The sequence below is a fragment of the Ornithorhynchus anatinus genome, chromosome 8, assembly GCF_004115215.2.
Source record: "Ornithorhynchus anatinus isolate Pmale09 chromosome 8, mOrnAna1.pri.v4, whole genome shotgun sequence".
NCBI classification, from domain to species: domain Eukaryota; kingdom Metazoa; phylum Chordata; class Mammalia; order Monotremata; family Ornithorhynchidae; genus Ornithorhynchus; species Ornithorhynchus anatinus.
In genome coordinates, this window is record NC_041735.1 from 21,502,140 (window position 1) to 21,523,555 (window position 21,416).

Here is a 21,416-nt window from a genome sequence, read left to right on the forward strand (position 1 = left end):
ATGAGGAAGGGGTGCGAGACCTCATTTCCGTTACCAGTCCTGCCAAGCCAGCTGCACCTGTGGGCCTCCAGGAGGAGGTGCCATCATGACCTAGGTGCAGCCTGGCAAAGAAAAGAGGGAAAACAGAGATGAAGGACTTGGGGAGTGGTGTGGCAATGGACTGCCTTCTGCCAGGACGGTCCCGAGGTGTAAATCTAGGGCACCGGAGGTGTCACACAGCCAGGGTCCGGGCCTCACCTCCACTTCGCACTCGTACTCCGACGCGTCCAGCAAGATGACTCGGCAGATGGCGCTTTTGAACCTCTTGGCAATTTTCTGGGGGGATTTTTGGGTCTTGCTGGGGGTGGTTCTCTCCGAGAGCCCGTCAGTTTCAGCGTAATCCTTCTCCTCCATGTCTAGACCCTGCAAGGGGGATAGGACGCAAGGTACTGACCCTGGAGTGGCTCTGGCTCGGTCCGGCCCGGCGGGGAGGGATCTGCTGACTCTCACTCCTCTATGGAGAGAAGGCAAGGGCTCTAAGGCGGGACCAGGCACTGGGTACGGCAAAACACCCCTGAACAACCATACCCCTGAAACCCAGTGACCGAGGCCACCCCTGGAGGTCAATCAATCGGCCGTATTTATTGAGCACTCACTGTGTGCAGAGCACTGTACTAAGCACTTGGGAGAGCAGAAGACAACAAAATTAGCAGATGCATTCCCTGCCCACAATGAGCTTACAAGTCTAGAGGGGGAGACGGAAATTAATCTGAAAAGTTAAGTAATTTATAATAATGCACCGGTCGTAATGCACTGGTCAGTGCTGAGGGCAGGAAAGTGCTACCGGGTCCCACACTGCCACCCCCACCTGCTTCCTGGAGCCACGAGGGCATGTCAACTTTGACAGAAAAAAACATGAGCAGGCCCCCTTGCCACCCACACAGCCTTACCCAGCCCCTTCGGCCACCTCCCCCCGACATCCTCCCTGTCCCAACGTCCTTCCCCCTTCACCAGAGTGTCCAAGGTCCCAAGAATCACTTTCCAATCATCCTGGGACGATCCCCTCGGGATCACCCCAGCACCACACAACTTCCTCGGGCCTCTTGGTCAGTCGACAAATAAAGGGACTGAGGAGACAGTGGGACAGGTGGGAGGGGAGAGGCCGGGAGATATGGTTTCTTCAAGCCAGCCAGAGAGGCACTCAGCCTATCGGGCATGCCCGGATCTCCGGCCAGAGTTTCCGGAGCAAGTCGCAGGTCAGCGAGCAGAAGGGACGAGGAGGTGACCGTAAGGCGGCAGGGGCAGAAATGAGAGGGGAACTGGGTGAGGTGGGGCACAGGGGAGAGTCTGGGGAGCTTGGGTGAGATTACTGCAGGATAGGGGCCGGGTCTGTCCTAATTGTAGTGTAGACCTCCCCCCTCAGTACTTAGCACAGTGCCTGGAACATAGTGAGTGCTTAACACATGCCGTTATTATTAGGGGAAAGCTACTGTGCCCCTGAGGTAGTGGTTCTGGAGCTGGCCATGCCCCTCCAGGGGGGTTGCTTCCCAGCAGTGATTGGGGCGGGGGACAACCAGGTATGTATGCAGCAGGACACGTCCCTTCCTCCAGAACAGCCAGCTGACCTGTCTGCTCCACAAGGGAGGGAGTCTGACATCTGAGCTGGGTGGTGGAGGAATACTGACAATTATAATAATGTGGCATTTGTTATGTTCTTAACACATGCCAAGCACTCTGCTAAGAGCTGGCAAAGATACGAGATAATCAGGTTTCTTTTTTTTTTTATGGCATCTGTTAAGCTCTCACTATGTGCCAGGCACTGTACTGAGTGCTGGGGAAGATATGAGCTAATCTGGTGGGAAGCGGTCCCTTTCCCACAAGGGACTGTCAGTCTAAGGGGAGGGGAAAACAGATACTAAATTCTCATTTTACAGGAGAGAACCGAAGTGACTTGCCCAAGCCTTCCCAGCAGGCACGTGGCTGAGCCAGATTTCAAACTCAGGCTGTCTGATTCCGAGGCCCGTACTCGTTCCACTAATAAAAATCAAAAATAATTATGGTACTTGTTAAGCTCTTGTTATGTTCCAAGCACTGTCCTAAGCGCTAGGGAAGCAGCACGGTGTAGTGGGTCGAGCACGGGCCTGGGAGTCAGAAGGTCATGGCTTCTAATTCTGGCTCTGCCACTTGTCTGCTGTGGGACCTTGGGCAAGTCACTTCACTTCTCTGGGCCTCCATTACCTCATCTGCAAAATGGGGATTGAGACTGTGAACCCCACATGGGACTGGGTCCAATCCGATTTGCTTGTACCCACCCCAGTGCTTAGTACAGAGCTTGGCACACATTTAACAGACACCACAATTCTTTCATTCTTATTATTTTTACTACAAGGTGGTTGAGTTGAACACCATCCCTGTCCCACATGGGGGCCACAGTCTTAATCCCCACTTCACGAGCGAGGTCACTGAGGCCCAGAGAAGTGAAGTGACTTGCCCAAGGTCACCCAGCAGACGAGTGGAGAAGCCGGGATTAGACCCATGTTCTCTGACTTCCAGGCCCACGCTCTATCTACTAAGCCACGCTGCTTCACGGCCTCTAAGGATGGAGAACGGGAGGTGAGGGGGAGGCAGGGCGTAGAGGGCGAATGTGGGTCCTGGGGGCAGTGACCTTTGCCCCCCCCCCCCCCCCCACCACGTCCGTTTGGTGGCAGCGGCAGGACCGCCTTGTATGTCAGGGGGCAGAGACCCCTCACCTGCTCCGCATGCCGGGGCTCGGGCTGGCTCCCCTGCTTCTCGTTGGAGTTGGCTTCCGGGTGGTTGGCGGTGGACACCGGGGTGGTCGCTGCCGCGGCTTCTAGCGGCTGCTGGTGTGGCTGCTGCTGTTGCGGGGGGGGATTCCTCCTGGGCATGCTTCACCTCAGAATCAGGGCCCGTCTCTGTCGTCATGGTTACCAACTAGTCTGCATTGGCACGCACAGGGGCATGGCGACACACACACACACACACAGAGACAGAGGGATACGGAGAAAAAGACAAGCGAGACAGATGGAGAGGGGCAGATGGAGAGACAGAGATGGAGTCAGAGAGAGCAAGACAGGGAGGGACGAAACAGAAAACAGGTTAAGGAAATCAAAAGGTCGACCCTGTCTCCCTCCATCGCCCTCTCCTCCCCTGGGGCGTCCAGAGTTCTCCCGGGCCGCTCTGGCCCCTGGGAGCAAGAGGATCTCTACGTTGGCCCCTGGGGTCCTTCTGGACTGGCAAGATCACCTATAAAGGGAGCAGTCTCTGCTGCCAGTTTGCTTCACGGCCATAATTAGATTACAAATGAGTCGTCACCCTAAGACACCCCTCCAAGACACCAGACCCCTGCTGGTAAATTAAATGGCACTTCCTGCCCCTTCACAGAGTGTTTGTTAATAACATCGATAAGTTGATACTAATATCATTGACACTACTGATGATGATTACAATAATGATTTGAAAACTGTGGCATCTGTCAAGTTCTTACCGTGTGCCAAACACTGTACTAAGCACTGTGTCAGATAATTAGATCTGACACAGTCCCTGTCCCACTTGGGGCTCACAGTCGGAGGGACAGGTGTTTCGTCACCCATTTTGCACATAACTGTGGTATTTGTTAAGCACTTACTATGTGCGAGACACTATGTTAAATGCTGAGGAAACTGAGGTACAGAGAGGTTAAGTGATTTGCCCAGGGTCAGACAGCAGGCAAGCGGTGGAGCCGGGATTAGAACCCATGACTTTCTGACGCAGGACCTGGTCCCCTGATTTCCAGGGTCTCTTTCTTTCCAAAAGCCTCATCGCTTCTCTAAGTTCTGAGCGTTGGAGTTCTAATTACCTTGTATCTACCCCAGTGCTTAGTAAAATGCCCGACACACAACACTTAACAAATACCACTATTTTTATTAGTGCCAATAAATTAATATTAATTTATGAATAATAACCTAACAGGGCCTCTAGCGAGCCCTACGGGGGGACTGGTACTGTGTCCGACTTGATTACGTTGTCTCAACCCTAGCTCTAGTGATAACAATAATAGTCATGGTACTTGTTAAGCGCTTACTGTGTGCCAGGCACTGTACTAAGCACTAGGGTGGATACAAGCAAATCAGGTTGCTTACAGTCTCAACCCCTGTTTTCCAGATGAGGTCACGGAGGCCCAGAGAAGTGAAGTGACTTGTCCAAGGTCACGCAGAAGACAAGCGGCAGAACCGGGATTAGAACTCATGACCTTCTGACTCCTAGGCCCGTGCTCTGCAAGTGCTTAACATCGGGTGGGTAAACGTGGGTCCTGCCTCGCAGCTCCAGGCAGGCTCAGGGGACAAGGTACCTGCCTGGTGCTTGTTTGGTCCGGCCACATGGGGGAGTTAGATTCATTCGTTCAATCGTATTTATTGAACACTTACCGTGTGCTACACTGTACTAAGCGCCTGGAAAGTACAATTCGGCAACAAGTAGAGACAATCCCTACCCAACAACGGGCTCACAGTCTAGAAGTTAGATGAGAGCTGGTCTCCCCCACCCTCCGTCCAAAGCCAGGAACCCAACAGAAGCTCTACAGTTTTGATGACTTTGGTCCCCTCCCTCTACAACTGTATAATAATAATAATAATAACGTTGGTATTTGTTAAGCGCTTAGTATGCGCCAAGCACTGTTCTGAGCGCTGGGGTAGATACAGGGTAATCAGGTTGTCCCACGTGAGGCTCACAGTTAATCCCCATTTTACAGATGAGGTAACTGAGGCCCAGAGAAGTGAAGTGCCTTGCCCACAGTCACCCAGCTGACAAGTGGCAGAGCTGGGAGTCGAACCCATGACCTCTGACTCTGAAGCCCAGGCACTTTCCAAACCCCATCACCTCTACTTTCCCCTCAGCCTCTCCCACTACAGCTCCTCAAAGGACCTGTCACCCCCTCCCTTCTACATCCCCATCACCACCAGGCCCAATCTGCCCAGTAACTGACAGTCAGGTGTGTTCCTGGGTCCCTTCCTGCCTTGCCTCAGTCTTCCCAGTCTGTTCATTGAAAAGGGCACCTCTGCCTGATCATCATCATCGTCATCACCATCATCATAATAACTGTAATAAAAATAATAATGTTGGTATTTGTTAAGCGCTTACTATGTGCAGTGCACTGTTCTAAGCGCTGGGGTAGATACAGGGTAATCAGGTTGTCCCACGTGAGGCTCACAGTTAATCCCCATTTTACAGATGAGGTAACGGAGGCACAGAGAAGTTAAGTGACTTGCCCGCAGTCACACAGCTGACAAGTGGCAGAGCCGCGATCCGAACACCTGACCTCTGACTCCGAAGCCCAGGCTCTCTCCACCGAGCCACGCTTCTTCCAGGCACTGTTCTAAGCACCGGAGTGGATACAAACAAATTGGGTTGGACACATGGGGCTCACGGTCTTAATCCCCACTTTACAGATGAGGAAACTAAGTCACAGAAAAGTTAAGTATCTTCCCCAAGGTCACAGAGCAGACAAGTGGTGCAGCCTGTCTGGCTCATAAGAAGACTGGGGAAGACACATGAGGAAAAGCAGCCAGCCTTAGTACAAACACCACTCACAACACACCAACCAATGATGGGAGTCAGGGCAGGTAGAGTCCGCTACCAACAATAATAATAATAATAACAATAATAATTACTAATTGCGGTATTTTTTAAGCACTTACTTTGTGCCAGTCACTGTACTAAGCGCTGGGGTGGATAAAAGCAAAGCAGGTTGACACAGTCCCTGTTCTCCATGGGGCTCCCAGTCTCAATCCCCATCTGACAGATGAAGTAATTGAGGCCCAAAGAAATGAAGTGACTTGACCACGGTCACCCAGCGGACATGTGGCGGAGCCGGGAGTAGAACCCATGACCTCCTGACTCCCAGACTCGTGCTCTATCCACGACGCCACCACACCACCAGGCAGGCACAGCCCCTGACGTGGGGGGCTCTGAGAGCCGGAGTCCAGGTCCTCAGTCGGAGGGACCACCCCCAAGTGGACCGGACGTCTCCCACTTTTCAGAGAGGCCCAAGCTGGGATCAGCTCCAGAGTAGAGCCCTAGGCTTGGACCACTGGTTGGATGGCTGGAAGGGGGACATCGAGGCAAGTCGAATCCTCCGGCCAGGCCCAAGGGCCAGGAGGAGAAAAGAGGGTGGCATCCGGAGAGAGGGTACGGACAGTCACGAAAGAGGAAATGGGACGCAACCGGTCCTAGACCTAGATGGTGAAGGGCCGGGATGAGAGGCAGGAAACAGACGGAAGACGCTGACTGGCGGAGGGAGACACAGAAGAAGCCCCAGAAAAGTCCAGGAAGAGAGAACACGGGTATTGGGCCCATCCCTTCTCGGGGAAAGCTTGGAATTATCCGGAGTTACCCTCAACTCCGGGGTGCGCTGTATGAACAATCAATCAATGGCATTTATTGAGCACTTACTGCGTTCAGAGTGCTGTACTAAGTGCTGGGAGAGAACAATATAACAGAGCTGGTGGACACATTCCCAGCTGAAAGCACAGCAGCCTCTGCCTACCCAGTCCGAAATCTCTGGGTGCTCTGTGGTGTAGTTTTGGTTCACCCAGGATGTTCATTTATTCATTCAGTTGTATTTATTGAGCGCTTAGTGTACACACAGCATTGTACTAAGCACCTGGGAGAGTACAATATAACGATAAGTACAAGCCTACAGTCAGTTGATATCCATCCCCTCTCAGCCACCATCACCCCAACACACATACACACAGAGCTCTCCCAGCCCCCGCATCAGCCCTAGACTTCACCGGCTACTGCTCAGACCACCGGCCCACGCTCCCTTCTGGGGCAGCCGGGAGAGTCTCCGCCGGCTATCCGGAGCGGGGAGGGGGACGGAGCTGACTTCCCTCTTGGAAAACGCTCAGCACAGTGCTCCGCACACAGAAAGCACTCAATATATATGACTGACAAAACGCAACTAGGACCGTCTAAATAAGATGACAAATCCCTCGGGGTGAGGGAGGAGAGGCAGAAGTCGGCGGGCTCACCCCCTCCCTTCCAGATGGACGGGGGCCACGGGTGGCCACACACCCCCTTGCTGGGCTCCTTGGGTTCACTGTGGGCAGGAAACGTACTCTCCCATGAACTTGGTACAGTACTCCGCACACAGGAAGAGCCCAATAAATACCACTGATTGATTGATCGATTGGGCCTTCTCCTGTCCTTTTAGCAGAGCACCCAGATCGAGCTCAAGATCGAGCCAAGGAAGCCACCGGGAAACACATCACCCGGCACTGCGACTCCTGGTCCCCGGTCCCAAGGTGCAGCCGCTGCCCGTAATAATAATGACGATGGTATTTGTTAAGCACTTACTATGTACCAAGCACTGTACCCATCCTGGATACAATCTCCCCGAGGATTGGGGAAGCGCCTCATCCCTACACCTGCCCATCCTTGGAGGCCCGGAGCGATGCCAAGAGGGCAGGAGGGCCGAGCTGGGATCCACAGAAAACGGGGACAGTGCCACCTGACAGCCCCGCCAACCCTGCCTTGCTCTCCGATCAATCGTATTTATTGAGTGCTTACTGTGTGCAAAGCACTGTACTGAGCACTTGGGAGAGGACAATACATCGAAAGCAGCAGCAATGTTCCTTGCCCACGACGATCTTACCATCTCGATGTGGAGATAGACATTTATAATAATAATAATGGTATTTGTTAAGTGCTTACTATGTGTCATGCACTATTCTAAGCACTGGGGTAGATACAAGGTAATCAGAGTGTCCCACGTGGGGCTGACGGTCATAATCCCCATTTTACAGATGAGGTAACTGAGGCACAGAGAAGTTGAGTGACTCGCCCAAAGTCACACAGCTAAGCGGCAGAGCCGGAATTAGAACTCAGGACCTCTGACTCCCAAGCTCGGGCTCTTTCCACAAAGCCACACTGCTTCTCCACATTACTATAAGTAACTCGTAATGCATTGCTCCCAGTGGGGTTTCAATAAATACTTGTTGGCCGTAGACACGCTCCTTGCCCATCACGAGCTTAGGGTCTAAAGGAGGAGACAGACATTAGTATAAACAAATGAATGGTAAATGATATTGGCTTAAATAATTATTTGATAGAATCATTTAATTAAATTAGAGTAAAGCGTGGCTCAGTGGAAAGAGCATGGGCTTGGGAGTCAGAGGTCATAGGTTCGAATCCCGGCTCTACCACTTGTAAGCTGTGTGACCGTGGGCAAGTCACTTAACTTCTCTGTGCCTCAGTTACCTCATCTGTAAAATGGGGATGAAAACTGTGAGCTTCTCGTGGGACAACCCGATTACTCTGCATCTACCCTAGCGCTTAGAACAATGCTTGGCACATAGTAAGCGCTTAACAAATACCAACATTAGTAAAGTAATTCGATTAAAATTAATAAAATAATTGAATAAAATTGAAATAAAAATAACTAATAATGTTGGTATTTGTTAAGCGCTTACTACGTGCAGAGCACTGTTCTAAGCGCTGGGGTAGACACAGGTAATGAGGTTGTCCCACGCGAGGCTCACAGTCTTCATCCCCATTTTCCAGATGACGGAACTGAGGCACAGAGAAGTGAAGTGACTTGCCCACAGTCACACAGCTGACAAGCCGCAGAGCTGGGATTCAAACCCATGACCTCTGACTCCCAAGCCCGCGCTCCTTCCACTGAGCCACGCCGCTTCCCATAAGCACTAGATCATGTGTCTACCAACTCTGTTATTTTGTACTCTCCCAAGCACTTTGTACAGTGTTCTGAACCCAGTAATCACTCAATACATACCATTAAAAAAAAACTACTGAGGCAGCGAAAATGGGGAAGCGAAAGGTTTTGGATAAAGGAGTTGCCACATTGGAAGAACAAAGAGCCTGTGCCAGGCGAGAGGTCCTTGAGAACCGCCTCCGGGGTGGGTTTCGGCTGCCCGGGCACGGGGACGCCGGGAGCTGAGCTGTAGCCCAGTGAATCCGCCGTTCTCCCTGATATGGAGCTAGAGACTGAGAGCTCCTCAGCGACAGCCCACGGCTCTCAGATGCCAACGAGGCCCACTGAGAACCCGCTCCCCTGTCAGTCAGTCTTATTTATTGGGCACTTACTGTGCGCAGAGCACCGTACTAAACACTTGGGAGAGTAAGACAATATTACACACACATTCCCGACAGTCAATCGTATTTATTGAGCGTTTACTGCGAGCAGAGCTCTGTACTAAAAGTTTTGGAGAGTACAACCATCTAACAGACACATTCCCTGCCCACAGTAAGCTTACAATAATAATAATAATGTTGGTATGTGTTAAGCGCTTACTATGTGTAGAGCACTGTTCTAAGCGCTGGGGTAGATACAGGGTAATCAGGTTGTCCCACGAGAAGCTCACAGTCTTGATCCCCATTTTACAGATGAGGTAACTGAGGCACAGAGAAGTTAAGTGACTTGCCCACAGTCACACAGCTGACAAGTGGCAGAGCCGGAAATAGAACCCATGACCTCTGACTCTAGAGGGGGAGACAGGCATTAATTTAAATAAATTACGGATATGTGCATAAGTGCTGTAGGGCTGGTTGGGGGGGGAGGGGTGGTGAATAAAGGCCATGATCTGTCCCCACCCCCGCTGCACCATCCTTCTATCCCCCAAAATATCTCCCTGTGACTAGCCAGAAAGGCGGGGTGGATAGGGCACAGGCCTGGGAGTCAGAGAGTCATGGGTTCTAATCCCGACTCTTGTCACTTGTCTGCAGTGTGACCTTGGTCAGGGTACTTTCCCTCATCTGTAAAATGAGGATTAAGATTGTGAGCCCTTTGTGGCACCGGGACTGTGTCCAAATTGATCATCTTGTATCTACCTCAGCGCTTAGAACAGTGCCTGGCACATAGTAAGCACTAAACAGATATTATTATTCATAATAATAATCCCCATTTTACCGATGAGGTAACTGGGGCACAGAGAAGCAAAGTGACTTGCCCAAGATCAACATGCAGAGAAGTGGCACAGCCGGAATTAGAACCCAGGTCCTTCTGACTCCTGGGCCCGGGCTCTATCTACTAGGCCACACTGCTTCCCTGTTAGGTAGGGGCTGCCCTCCTGCACAAATCAGTCTATCGTAATGGGGAAGTTGCGACCCTGGAAGTTGGAGGTCCCGGGTTCCAGTCCCAGCTCTGCCATCTGTCTTGTTGTATGACCTTGGGCAAGCCACTTAACCTCGTCAAGCCTCACTTTCCCCATCTGTAAAGTGGGGATAATAATACCCAAACCGTACCTCACAGGGGTGTTGTGGCGAGTAAATAAAAATGACTAATATAAGTTACGTTGACAATAAGATCACCAAATAGAAACTCTTTAGGAGGAACCAGCATGGCAGAAAGGACCTGGGATCTAATCCCGCTTCTGCCACTTGTCTGCACTGTGACCTTGGATAAATCACTTTTCTGCGCCTCAGTTACCTCATTTGTAAGATAAGGATTTAAACTGTGAGATCCACGTGGGACAGGGACGGTGTCCAACCTCATTAGCTTGTATATATCCCACTTGGAAGAGTGTATACCCCACTTAGAAGAGTGTCTGGCACTAAGCACTTTACAAAAACCATAATTTAAAAAAAAAAAAGGGCAAAGCTTCAGACCTGAGCTCCCAGGCGAAGAACAGAGGGACCCAAGCCCCATGCAGCCCACAGACTCCACGCTACCAGCAGCTCCCTGGCTCCCACTGTTCATTCAATCATATTTATTGAGCACTAACTGTGTGCAGAGCACTGTATTAAACGCTTGGGAGAGTACAATATAACAATAAACCGACATTCCCTGTCGACAACAGCCTTACAGTCCAGAGGGGAGCACTGTGTGCTCCGTAGCTGGTGCCCACTGGACAGCTCTTGACTGGAGGCCCTTCCCTCCTAGAATGCCATGTGCTTTGATTGCGGGGGATGCCCGAAGGCCCCTGGCCCTCCCCCCTCCTCCCAAGCCTTCAGCACAGAGGTGTCACTACCGTAGGAAAGCTTGAGGGAAAGAGAATAGGACGGTGAGGCTACTGTGGGGACGTCCTGCCTAGAAAGCCACTCTCCCCTGTGACCTCACCCAACCATTTACCTCAGGACGGCAGCCTTATTACTCCCCTCCTGCTGGGAAGCAGCCTGGCCTAGTGGAAAGAGCACGACCCTGGGAGTCAGAGGACCTGGGTTCCAATCCCAGCTCTGCCGCTTGTCTGCTGTGTGGCTTTGAGCAGATCACTCCACTTCTAAGTTTCCTCATCCGTAAAACGGGAATTCAAAACCAGCTCTCTCTCCCACTTGGACCGCGAGGCCCATACGGGCCGGGGACCAGGGCCGACCTAACTACCTCGTATCTATTCCAGCACTTAGTACCGTGCTGGTCTACACAGTATGTGCTCCACAAACGCCACCATTCTTCCTCTCCTTCTCTCCCGTCTCTGAGGGCTAGACAAAGTCAATTATCATGCCGCGAGAAATGAGATGCAGGTGAGGTCATAGGAGCCTTATTGTATGGGTGATGGTGACTCTCCCTCCCGCGATTGGAGACGGGGCCACAGTTCTCCACCCCCTCCCCACAACACCCCTACGCTCTCGGAAGCAGAGGGAGCATCTGGGCTGGAGTAGAAACTCTTTGTTATTCTTATAATTACTCATGGTGGAAGAGTAATTGTGGAAACGGCAAATCTGTCTTAGGTTTACATTACCCACTGATACAGTTAAGTAAAAATAAGCAACCCAAGGACACCCGACTCTCGTCACATGTCAAATCTGGCTCCAGGCCCACAGACGCACTGGCTTCCATCCCACACCTTGACTGACAGCTTTCATAGGGACGCGCAGCCTCAAAACAACGTGGCCTAGTGGCTAGAGCACGGGACCAGGAGTCAGAAGGACCTGGGTTCTAATCCCGGCTCCGCCACTTGTCTGCTGTGTCACCTTGGGCAGGTCACTTCACTTCTCCGTGCCTCAGTTCGCTCCTCGGTAAAATAGGGATGAAGACCGTGAGCCCCGTGTGGGACAGGGACTGTGTCCAACCTGATCGGCTTGTATCTACCCGGCACTTAGTAAAATGCCTGGCACATAGTAAGCGCTTAAATACCGTAAAAAAAATGCAAAAACATGAGGGCAGTCACACAACACACACACAAGCAAGCACGCACATAGCTTCAGCGACTTGGACGGAGACAGGGCAGTGTTTGTGCAGCTCTTACTGGCATACCCAGGTCAGCACTAATATTAATCCCATGCATTAACTGCTTCACTACGCCAATTGAGCTACAATGGCCCAGACCCCAGCTGCAACACAACATGTTTCGAACCCTCCTGAGAGGCCAAAACCAGAAGACAAAACCCAGTCCTGTCCATCCCCCTACCCACCTTACCCATTTCCCCCTAGATTGTAAATTCCTCAATGGGCAGGAAGCGTGTCAACCAACTCTGTTGTAGTGTATTCTCCCAAGCGCTTAGTGCAGCGCTCTGCACACAGTAAACGTTCAATAAAGACCACTGATGGATCAACTGATTTGGCAGCCCTCCTCCTCTAGACTATAAACACAGGGAAATCGTTATATTGTTAAGTACGGGTGCTCTGCACACAATAAGCGTTCAATAAATACAGTTGACTATCATCCAGCAGGAAGTCAGCAGCCAAAGATCTTCCTTGGACTGGGACGGGAGAGATGGGTGGGGTCTCCAGGGGGCACGAGGGGGAAGAAGGGGTCTTCGGGGGCAAGGGAGTGACAACAGTGACAACCTCCTGGTTTCACAATCCCACAACTTTGGCATTATCCTTCACTCCTTGCTCTCCTTCAACCCACACATTCCGTCTGTCGGGTCCTTCTTCACATCGCCAGAATGCACCCCTTCCTCTCCATCCAACTGCCACCGCGCTGGTCCAGGCCCTCGTCTCGTCCTGTCTTGACTACTGCACCGGCCTCCTCGCTGACCTCCCTGCCTCCATCCTCTCCCCTCTCCGGGCTACACCTCCAAAGGCTGCTCGGATCATTTCTCCAAGTAAAAGAAAAAAAAATCACTCTGAGCATGTCTTCCCACTCTTTAATAACCTCCAGTGGTTGCCCATCCAACTCCAAGGCCTAATGGCAAGAGCATGGGTTTGGGACCCGAAGGAGGTAGGCTCTAATCCCGGTTATGCAATCTGTCTGCTATGTGACCTTGGGCAAGTCGCTTCACGTCTCTGGGCCTCAGTTACCTCATCTGCAAAATGGGGATTAAGACTGTGAGTCCCATGTGGGACAGGGACTGTGTATAACCTGTTTACCTCCTATCTTCCCTAGCATACAGGAAGTGCTCGGCACAAAGTAAGTGCTTAACAAATACGATAATTAATTAATCTCTGCTTCCACCAGAAACTTCTGACCCTCTCCATCAGTTCTGAGTTACTCCATCAGCTATAATAATGTTGGTATTTGTTAAGCGCTTACTATGTGCCGAGCACTGTTCTAAGCGCTGGGGTAGACATAGGGGAATCAGGTTGTCCCACGTGGGGCTCACAGTCTTAATCCCCATTTTACAGATGAGGGAACTGAGGCACAGAGAAGTTAAGTGACTTGCCCACAGTCACACAGCCGACAAGTGGCAGAGCTGGGATTCGAACTCATGAGCCCTGACTCCAAAGCCCATGCTCTTTCCACTGAGCCACGCTGCTATCTCCCTCCTACCTCTCCTCACTCCTTTCCCACTACACTGCAGCCCGAGCACTCTGCTCCTTTAATACCAACTACCTCACTTGGCCCCACTCTTATCTGTCTTGCCCTCGACCCCTTATTCTCACCCTCCCTCCTTCCAAGAACTCCCTCCTTCACATCAGGCAGACCACCACTCTCCCTTTCTTCAAGACTAAATTAAAATCACATCTCCCCAAGGAAGCCTTCCCTAACTTATCCACCTTATCTTCCCTCCCTACTGTGTTACCTATGCTCTAAAATCTCCACTCCACCCACACGGTCACTCCATCCCAATGCTCCCACCCAGCAGCTCCTTATATTCTGTTGCTTCTCTTATTTCAAATTTAATTTATTGTCTCTCCCCTCTCCCCACTAACCACCAGACTGTATGCTCCTTGATACCAGGGGTTATCTCCATCGTACTTTCCTAAGAGCTTAGTCCACACTAAGTGCTCAATAAATGCCACTGATTCATTGACTGAGTCTTTTCTCCCTTCTCCCAAAACTCTTTCCCCATAATTATGGAATTTGTTGAGTGCTTACTATGGACCATCCGTCAAGCTAGCACACTTCCCTCCTTCAAAGCCCTACTGAAAGCTCACCTCCTCCAGGAGGCCTTCCCAGACTAAGCCCCCATTTTTCTCTGCTCCTCCTCCCCTCCCCATCGCCCCGGCTCCCTCCCCCTGCTCTACGCGCCCTCCGCCCCACAACACTTGTGTATATATGCTAATATTTATTATTCTATTTTATTAATGATGTGTATATATCTATAATTCTATTTATATTGATGCTATTGATGCCTACTTGTTTTGTTTTGTCTGTCTCTCCGCTCCAAGACTGTGAGCCTGTTGTTGGGTTGGGATCGTCTCTATCTGTTGCAAAATTATACTTTCCAAGTGCTTAGTACAGTGCTCTGCAAATAGTAAGCACTCAATAAATACAGTTGAATGACTGAATATTAGCGCTGGCATAGATACAAGTTAATCAGGTTGGACACAGTCCCTGTCCCACATGGAGCACACCGGCTAAGAAGGAGGGAGTAGGATTTAGATCCCATTTTATAGATGAGGTAACTGAGGCACAGAGAAGTGAAGAGACTTAGCCAAGGTCACACAGCACACACGTGGCAGAGGGGGGATTAGAACCCAGATTCTCTGATTCCCAGACCGGTGCTCTTTCCCCGCTGCTCCCCGTGTCTCCAAAGCCTGGATCTCCCTTGAGCGTATCCCCTACTCGAGAGGGGCAGGATGTATGGCATGAGGTCGTTGTGGGTAGGAAATATGTCTATCATTATATTGTACTCTTCCAAGTGCTTAGTACAGCACTTTGCACACAGTAAGCGCTCAATCAATATCACTGAATGAATGATCCATAGTCGGGGAGAGACCCAGGCTAGGACCTGCCACCTTCCACTAGGCCACAATGCTTTCCTTAAGCACAGATGGCAATGAGCCATATTCAGGGAGAGAACCAGCTGGGACCGCCACCCTCCCCAAAAGCAGTGATCCCCAGGAGAGTCATCTGCAGAATGCAGTCCCACCTCTCTCCTCGGAGCCCGCCCACCTCTCTCCCGTCCCCAAGCTCCCCCAATCATCCGCGAGACCGTGGGAACTGTGTGCCCAACCACGGGTCTGCCCCCAGAATAGCTAACTGGGGGGCCAGTTCTGCCTCCCAGGCCTTCCTTCTCCCCGCCCTGCCAACAGAACACTTTCAGAGACACACACACGCAAACAAGACTAATAATGACGCCTTGTGTTCACACTGCGCTCTTTCTCCCAGAGCCCTTTGTGTTCTAGTCTTTCCCTTTAGCATCACAAGATCCTTTGGAGATGACAGAGTGGAGGCCCTGTATATTTATACACACCCTGTTTACAGATGGGAAAACTGAGGCCCAGAGAGATTAACGACCTGTATTTAGACTGGGAGCCCCATGGGACAGGGACTGTGTCCAACCTGATTAACTTGTATCTACCCCAGAGCTTCAAACAGTGGTTCGAACACATGGTAAGTGCTTAATGAAAATTATAATACTGAAATAATCGTCCAAGGTCACGGAGCAGTTGGGGGCAGAGTTGGAACCCGAACTCTGGGTGTTCTCTCCGACAGTGCCTCTGACATCGGGGCGACTAATGACTCGACCAAGGTCACACAGCATTTACTTAACACAGATTCCTGAGCCCACAGGCCCGACAGTGGGTGACGGAGCTGGTCTTTCCCCCGAGCATCAAGGTAATTCCAGGAGACTCCTCCCTCTCTTCCAACTGTTGCCATATCAGTCGGCTGCCACATTCGGTCAAGCTAATCAATCAGTCGATCAGTGATATTTATTGAGCACTTACCGTGCGCAGAGAGCACTGTGCTATGCGCTCGGGAGAGTACAACTTAATAGAGTTGGTAGTCACGTTCCTCCATGCGCACGGCCACCACGCTGGGTCCCGGCACTTGTCATATCCCGACTAGACTTCATATCTCGACTTGACCATCACATCAGTCTCCTCTCCGGTCTCCCTGCCTCTCTGGTCTCTGCCTTCTCTGATCCTCACTCTGATGCCTGGATCATTTTTCTAAAATGATGTTCTGCGTATTTCCCTGCTCCTTGAAATCCTCCATGGTTGCTCATTCCTCTCTGTATCAAACAGAAATCCCTGACAGTTGGCTTTTAAGGCAATCAGCTCTCTCCCTCCTGCTGATCTACTCTCTTCTCCCACTATATATTAGCTCACGCTCTTCATTCCTCTCAAGCTAACTTACTCCCTGTACCTCGTTCTCATTTCTCTCCCCACCAAGCTCTTGTTCACGTCACCCCTCCTTCCCCGCAACTGCCTGGAATTTTGTTCCCTTTCATATTCAACTGGATAGCTTGCCCATCTTCCAAAGCATATGCCACCTAAGCCCTAAACATCCCACAACCCCTCATGGCACTTTAGTACATCATATAAATATATATGTATTCTATAAACTTTAAAATCTTTCTCCCCTGCTAGGTTGCATGAGAAACCACATGGCCTAGTGAGAAGAGCACAGGCCTGGGAGTTAAGAGGACCTGAGTTCTAATCCCTGCTCTGCCACATATTTGCTGTATGAGCTTGGGCAAGTCGCTTAACTTCTCTGTGCCTTCATTCCCTCATCTGCAAAATGAGAATTCAATACCTGTTCTCCCTCCTATTTAGACTGCGAGCCCCATGTGGGCCCTGATTATCTTGTAGTTACCCCAGCATTCTGTACTATCAGTTAATCAATCATACTTATGGAGCACTTACTGTGTACAGAGCACTGTACTAAGTGCTTGGGAGAGTACAATATAACCAAGTTGGTAGATACGTTCCCTGCCCACAATGGGGTTAAAGCCTAGATGGACTTGTACAGTGCTTGACACATGGTAAGCCTTTTACAAATACCACTATTTTTATTAATGAACTCTTTGAGGGCAGAATGTCTACTCGAGATAACTGTGGGCAGGGAATATGACTGTTACATTGTTGTACTCTCCCAAGCGAGTGGTACAGTGCTCAGCACATAAGTGCTCAGTAAATACTATTGATTGACTGATTCTACTGTACTCTCCAAAACACCCAGGACAGTGCTCTGCGCCCAGTTAATACATCACTTTAATCAGTTAATAAATCCATTCCTGACCAATTGACAAGTCTTCAAACCACTCCTACCGTCACTGTCGGAGACAGAATCCTGGGCTGGATGGATGGCTTTTCTGATCCACGCGCGGCATTACTTAAAGAGGACTCTGTCACAGTTCAAATCCCTCCCATTCTCATCTGGAAGTCTCTTGCCTTGAAATGGGAACTTGCTCTGGGAATGACTCAGCCTCCAGCAAACCTTAAGCACAGATTCCTTTCCCAGTAGTAGGAATAGTATTTATTAAGCGCTTGCTGTGTGCAACGCACTGCACTAAACCCTGAAAGGGAATACACCGGTAGGAATTAGACACAGACTGGGTCCCTCCCTCACCAGAGTGAGCTTCATGGCCAAGGCTCTTCTCCTCCTCTTCTTCCTCAAATTCTTTTTTTTCCTTAACGGTAATTTGTTGTTTACTACGTGCCAGGCACTGTACTAAGCGCTGGGATATATACAATCTAATAAGGTTGGACACAGTCCATGTCCCACATGGGGCTCACAGTCTCAATCCCCATTTTACAGATGAGGGAACTGAGGCACGGAGAAGTGAACTGACTTGCCCAAGTTCACAGCAGACTAGTGGCAGAACTGGGATTAGAACCCAGGTCTTTCTGACTCCCAGGCCTATGCTCTATCCACTAGAACACGCTGCTTCTAACCCCCGATCAACTCGCAAGGAAGCCTGGCATTGCAGGTGTGCCCTCCCTGCCCTCCCCGGCCCAGGGACGAGGACCAGAAGGAGACACGCACGGGGGGGCTTCCCCCAGCCCAGAGTTTTGCCTTTTGCCCTCTGCGGTGCCCTGCGGCCTTCTGCGGTGCTGAGCCTTCGGAACCACTAGCCCAAGTGCAGGCCCCTGGGAGGAAGTTGGCACCAGCTGGCCCTGCCAAGGCTCCATCTGGCTGAGCGAATGCCAGGGGCCTGGCCGTTCTTCTGCTATTCGATGCGTCCTCACTTCGGGGAGAATCACCCTGAGCTCTCACCACCGTGAGTGAACACCGCTGCCTCTGGTGCCCTCCGACCCTTTCCCCAAATCCTCCCATTTCAAGGCCAACGGGCAGGGTTGGTCGGGCCAGTCGGTCCCCCTCAATCTCCATCCCCTGCCCCCCACCTCTGAGGGCTGGGGGCTCAGTCACTCTCCAGACCTGGGGCTGCAGGTTGGTGCCACGATCCCTACCCGGGGAAAAGGGAGGGAGGCAAGAAAAGCGGAAAAGATGCCCGGATGCCCTTCCCGGCTGAGAAGCGGATTAGATCCTGCCCTTCCAAGTCAGTTTCCCAGCCATTCCTTTCCAACTGCCTCTGGCACCATGATAAGCAACCTCTGCCCCCCACCCCCCTGATTCTCCACAAACACCTCCCAGCACCCCCCACGACCCCAGTCTGCTGCCCATCCCCGGGTCAAACCCAGTCTTCCCAGTGCAGACCGGGCGCCGGTCTGGTCACTCCTGACAGTGACCTAAGAATGGGTCAGATGTTGATTTGCCACATCAAGCGACCATGACGCCGGGTAACAGGCTGAATATGGGTGCCCGCCCTCCATCTGCCTCAGTGGTGCCTAAAGGATCCCCAACAGCCCAGGCAACGAGGATGGGAAGGGTGGATGATATGGAATCCCTGGCTCTGAGTCTCAGAGGACACGACACAGGACCAAGGGTGGCGGCGGGGAGGAGGGTGGCGGGGGGCAGCCCAGCAGGGCATGGAAAGGCCAGGAGCAGTCTGGCAGGCAGAGAGCTCTGGACAATCGGGGGTCTAGACCAGCATCGGGGTCAGGTCACAGTTGCCTCCAGCTCTGCCCTCCGGCAAGCCCGGAAAGGGGCTCAGAAGGTTTGGGGACCCTGGAGGATGTGAATCTCTCCTCCCCACCCCCACCCCCCAACCAAAACAGAACAGAGTTTGGGTAGCGAGCACCGGGCAACCTGAGCAGCTCCCTGTCCCCGCTGACACTGTGACCTCTCCTCCCGGAACGGACAGGTAAACCCGGCCAGGATTTGGTGGGTCCTCAGCCTGGGGACGTTCAAAGAGGTGGTCGCCCGTGGCGGCGGCGGACGCCCCAGCCCCGGGCCCCGAGGATCTGAGGAGAGGTTCTCAAGAGGAGAGGAATCTGCAACTGACCGACATCTCCCTCTCTCTCTCTCTCCCTCCCTCCCTGCTTCCCCGCCAGCTCAAGGTCCTCCTGCTTGGGAGGGGGGACCCAGCGGCGGTGGGAAACACCAGACCCGTGGGGAGGAGGGAGAGGAGGACGGGATGTGCCGACCCCGCGCGAGGGTCCGCCTTGGCCTCTCCCTCTCTCCTCCGCTCCGCTCTCCTCCCCCGTCCTCCGGCCGGCCCCTACCTCGATCCCGGCGGCCCCATGTCCAGGCCGGGGCTGGGCTCCCGTCCTCCGGCCGCGCGGTTCTCTGCAGAGCGGGCTGTGCTCGAAGTTGCACACCCCCGCGCATTGATTGATGCAGACTGCAGTTGCAGTAGAGTCCTCCCGGTGCAGGGAGCTGGGCTCGGTTCCCACACTCCCAGGCAGGCCTGCCTCTTGACACAGTTTGAAACACAAGCGCACCCGCGCGCGCACACTCTCACACACGCGCGCACGCAGTGTGCCAGCTCTTCCCGGTCCCCGCCGAGCTCTCTGCCTTCTTCCCGCAGAGAGTTGGAGCCCTCCCCGGTGCTCTCTCTGCTCAGCCGGTCAACGGCGCGGTGCTCCCTTATCACCTAGTCCGCCCTCCCCATCCCTTATCGCCGCCCCCTGCCACACACACGCACGCACGCACCTCTCCAGAAACTGAGCCCAGTCCCCTCCCAGCTCTCCATCCTCCCGGCTCACGCCGGTGGGGAAGGAGGAGGAGGTGTCGATCGGGAGCCCAGGGTGGACACCATCCGCCCCGCTCAGCGCCCGGAGAGGCCGAGCCACTGCCCCCGTCGGAGGTGACCGTTGTCATCCATGACTCAACCTCCATTATTCCTCCTAGCCTTTCTACCGCTCCACTTGGGAACCATGGGGGAGGGGGCCGTGGAGGCCCTAAAACACTGTACAGTCACTCTCCGCCCCCAGCCCCAAATCTTCCTACAGCTTCTTCTGGGGCAGAAAGGGCAGATCAACTCCTTCCCTGTACTAGGTAAACATTATACCCCCTCTGGCAAGGGAGGGGGCTGGAAACCAAGGGCTGAGAAGTGTCTGAATGTATCTGTCAATAAAGCATTGCCCACAGCGAAGCCGACGAAAGCAGAGGCCTGGGGATGGGCAGATCACTCGCTCTGCCATTCTCCTCTTTCCCCCCACTGAATTCTCTTCCCCCACTCTCCCCAGCTTCTGTCCTTCATCTCTCTGTCCTTTCATCGAGCGCACCTCCTTCTTCGGGGGTGGCGGGGGGGGGGGGAAGGTTAAGAGGTGAGGCAGACAATGATTTGATTAGTCATTTCTCAGGCTTCAGGCTCTAGATTCTAAATTTAGAATAGGGGGGTGTGGAAAATGGGAAATGTCCCCTTCCTCCATCCCTAGCTCTCTGGGACAGGGAATGTGGATGATCCCAGGTGTGAGGGTCCCAAGCAGCAAGGTAGAGGGAGGGGGAGGGAGGGGTCCTGGGACAGCGCGGGTCTGTTCGGGCCCCTCAACCTTCACCCCGAGCCTGGAGACGGGAAGCATTTTGGGGATGTTTCTGGGCTTACCTATGCCCTCCAGCCTTTGGGACAGACAGAATGCTTGGCACAAAGAGACCCAAGTTCTCTGCCCACTCAGTAAATACTCCTGGCCTTATGTCAGCCTCAGTCTTTTCATCTGCAAAACTGGGATAACCTCCCACTCAGCTACTAAGACAGAAGTGATAGTAGCAGCAGCAGGAGGAGAAGCGGCGTGGCTCAGTGGAAAGAGCCCGGGCTTAGGAGTCAGAGGTCATGGGTTCTAATCTCGGCTACGCCACGTGTCAGTTGTGTGACTTTGGGCAAGTCACTTAACTTCTCGGTGCCTCAGTTCCCTCATCTGTAAAATGGGGATTAAGATCGTGAGCTTCACGTGGGACAACTTGATAGCCCTGTTATCTACCCCGGCGCTTAGAACAGTGCTCGGCACATAGTAAGCACTTAAATACCGACATTATTATTAGTAGTAGACGACCAGCACTCTTGCCATCTAAAGTCCTATTAAA

The 21,416-nt window shown here is 52.3% G+C and overlaps 1 protein-coding gene across 1 annotated transcript in view; it reads right to left on the reverse strand.

Moving 5' to 3' along the window:
* The window catches only part of EPB41L1 (erythrocyte membrane protein band 4.1 like 1), a 113,616-nt gene that overhangs the window by 39,662 nt on the left and 52,538 nt on the right, over positions 1-21,416 (reverse strand). The window contains 3 exon segments of the mRNA XM_039912984.1: positions 238-402; positions 2,730-2,843; positions 2,845-2,936. Of these exon segments, the coding sequence (XP_039768918.1) occupies positions 238-402; positions 2,730-2,843; positions 2,845-2,922 (357 nt within the window). The 5' untranslated portion in view covers positions 2,923-2,936.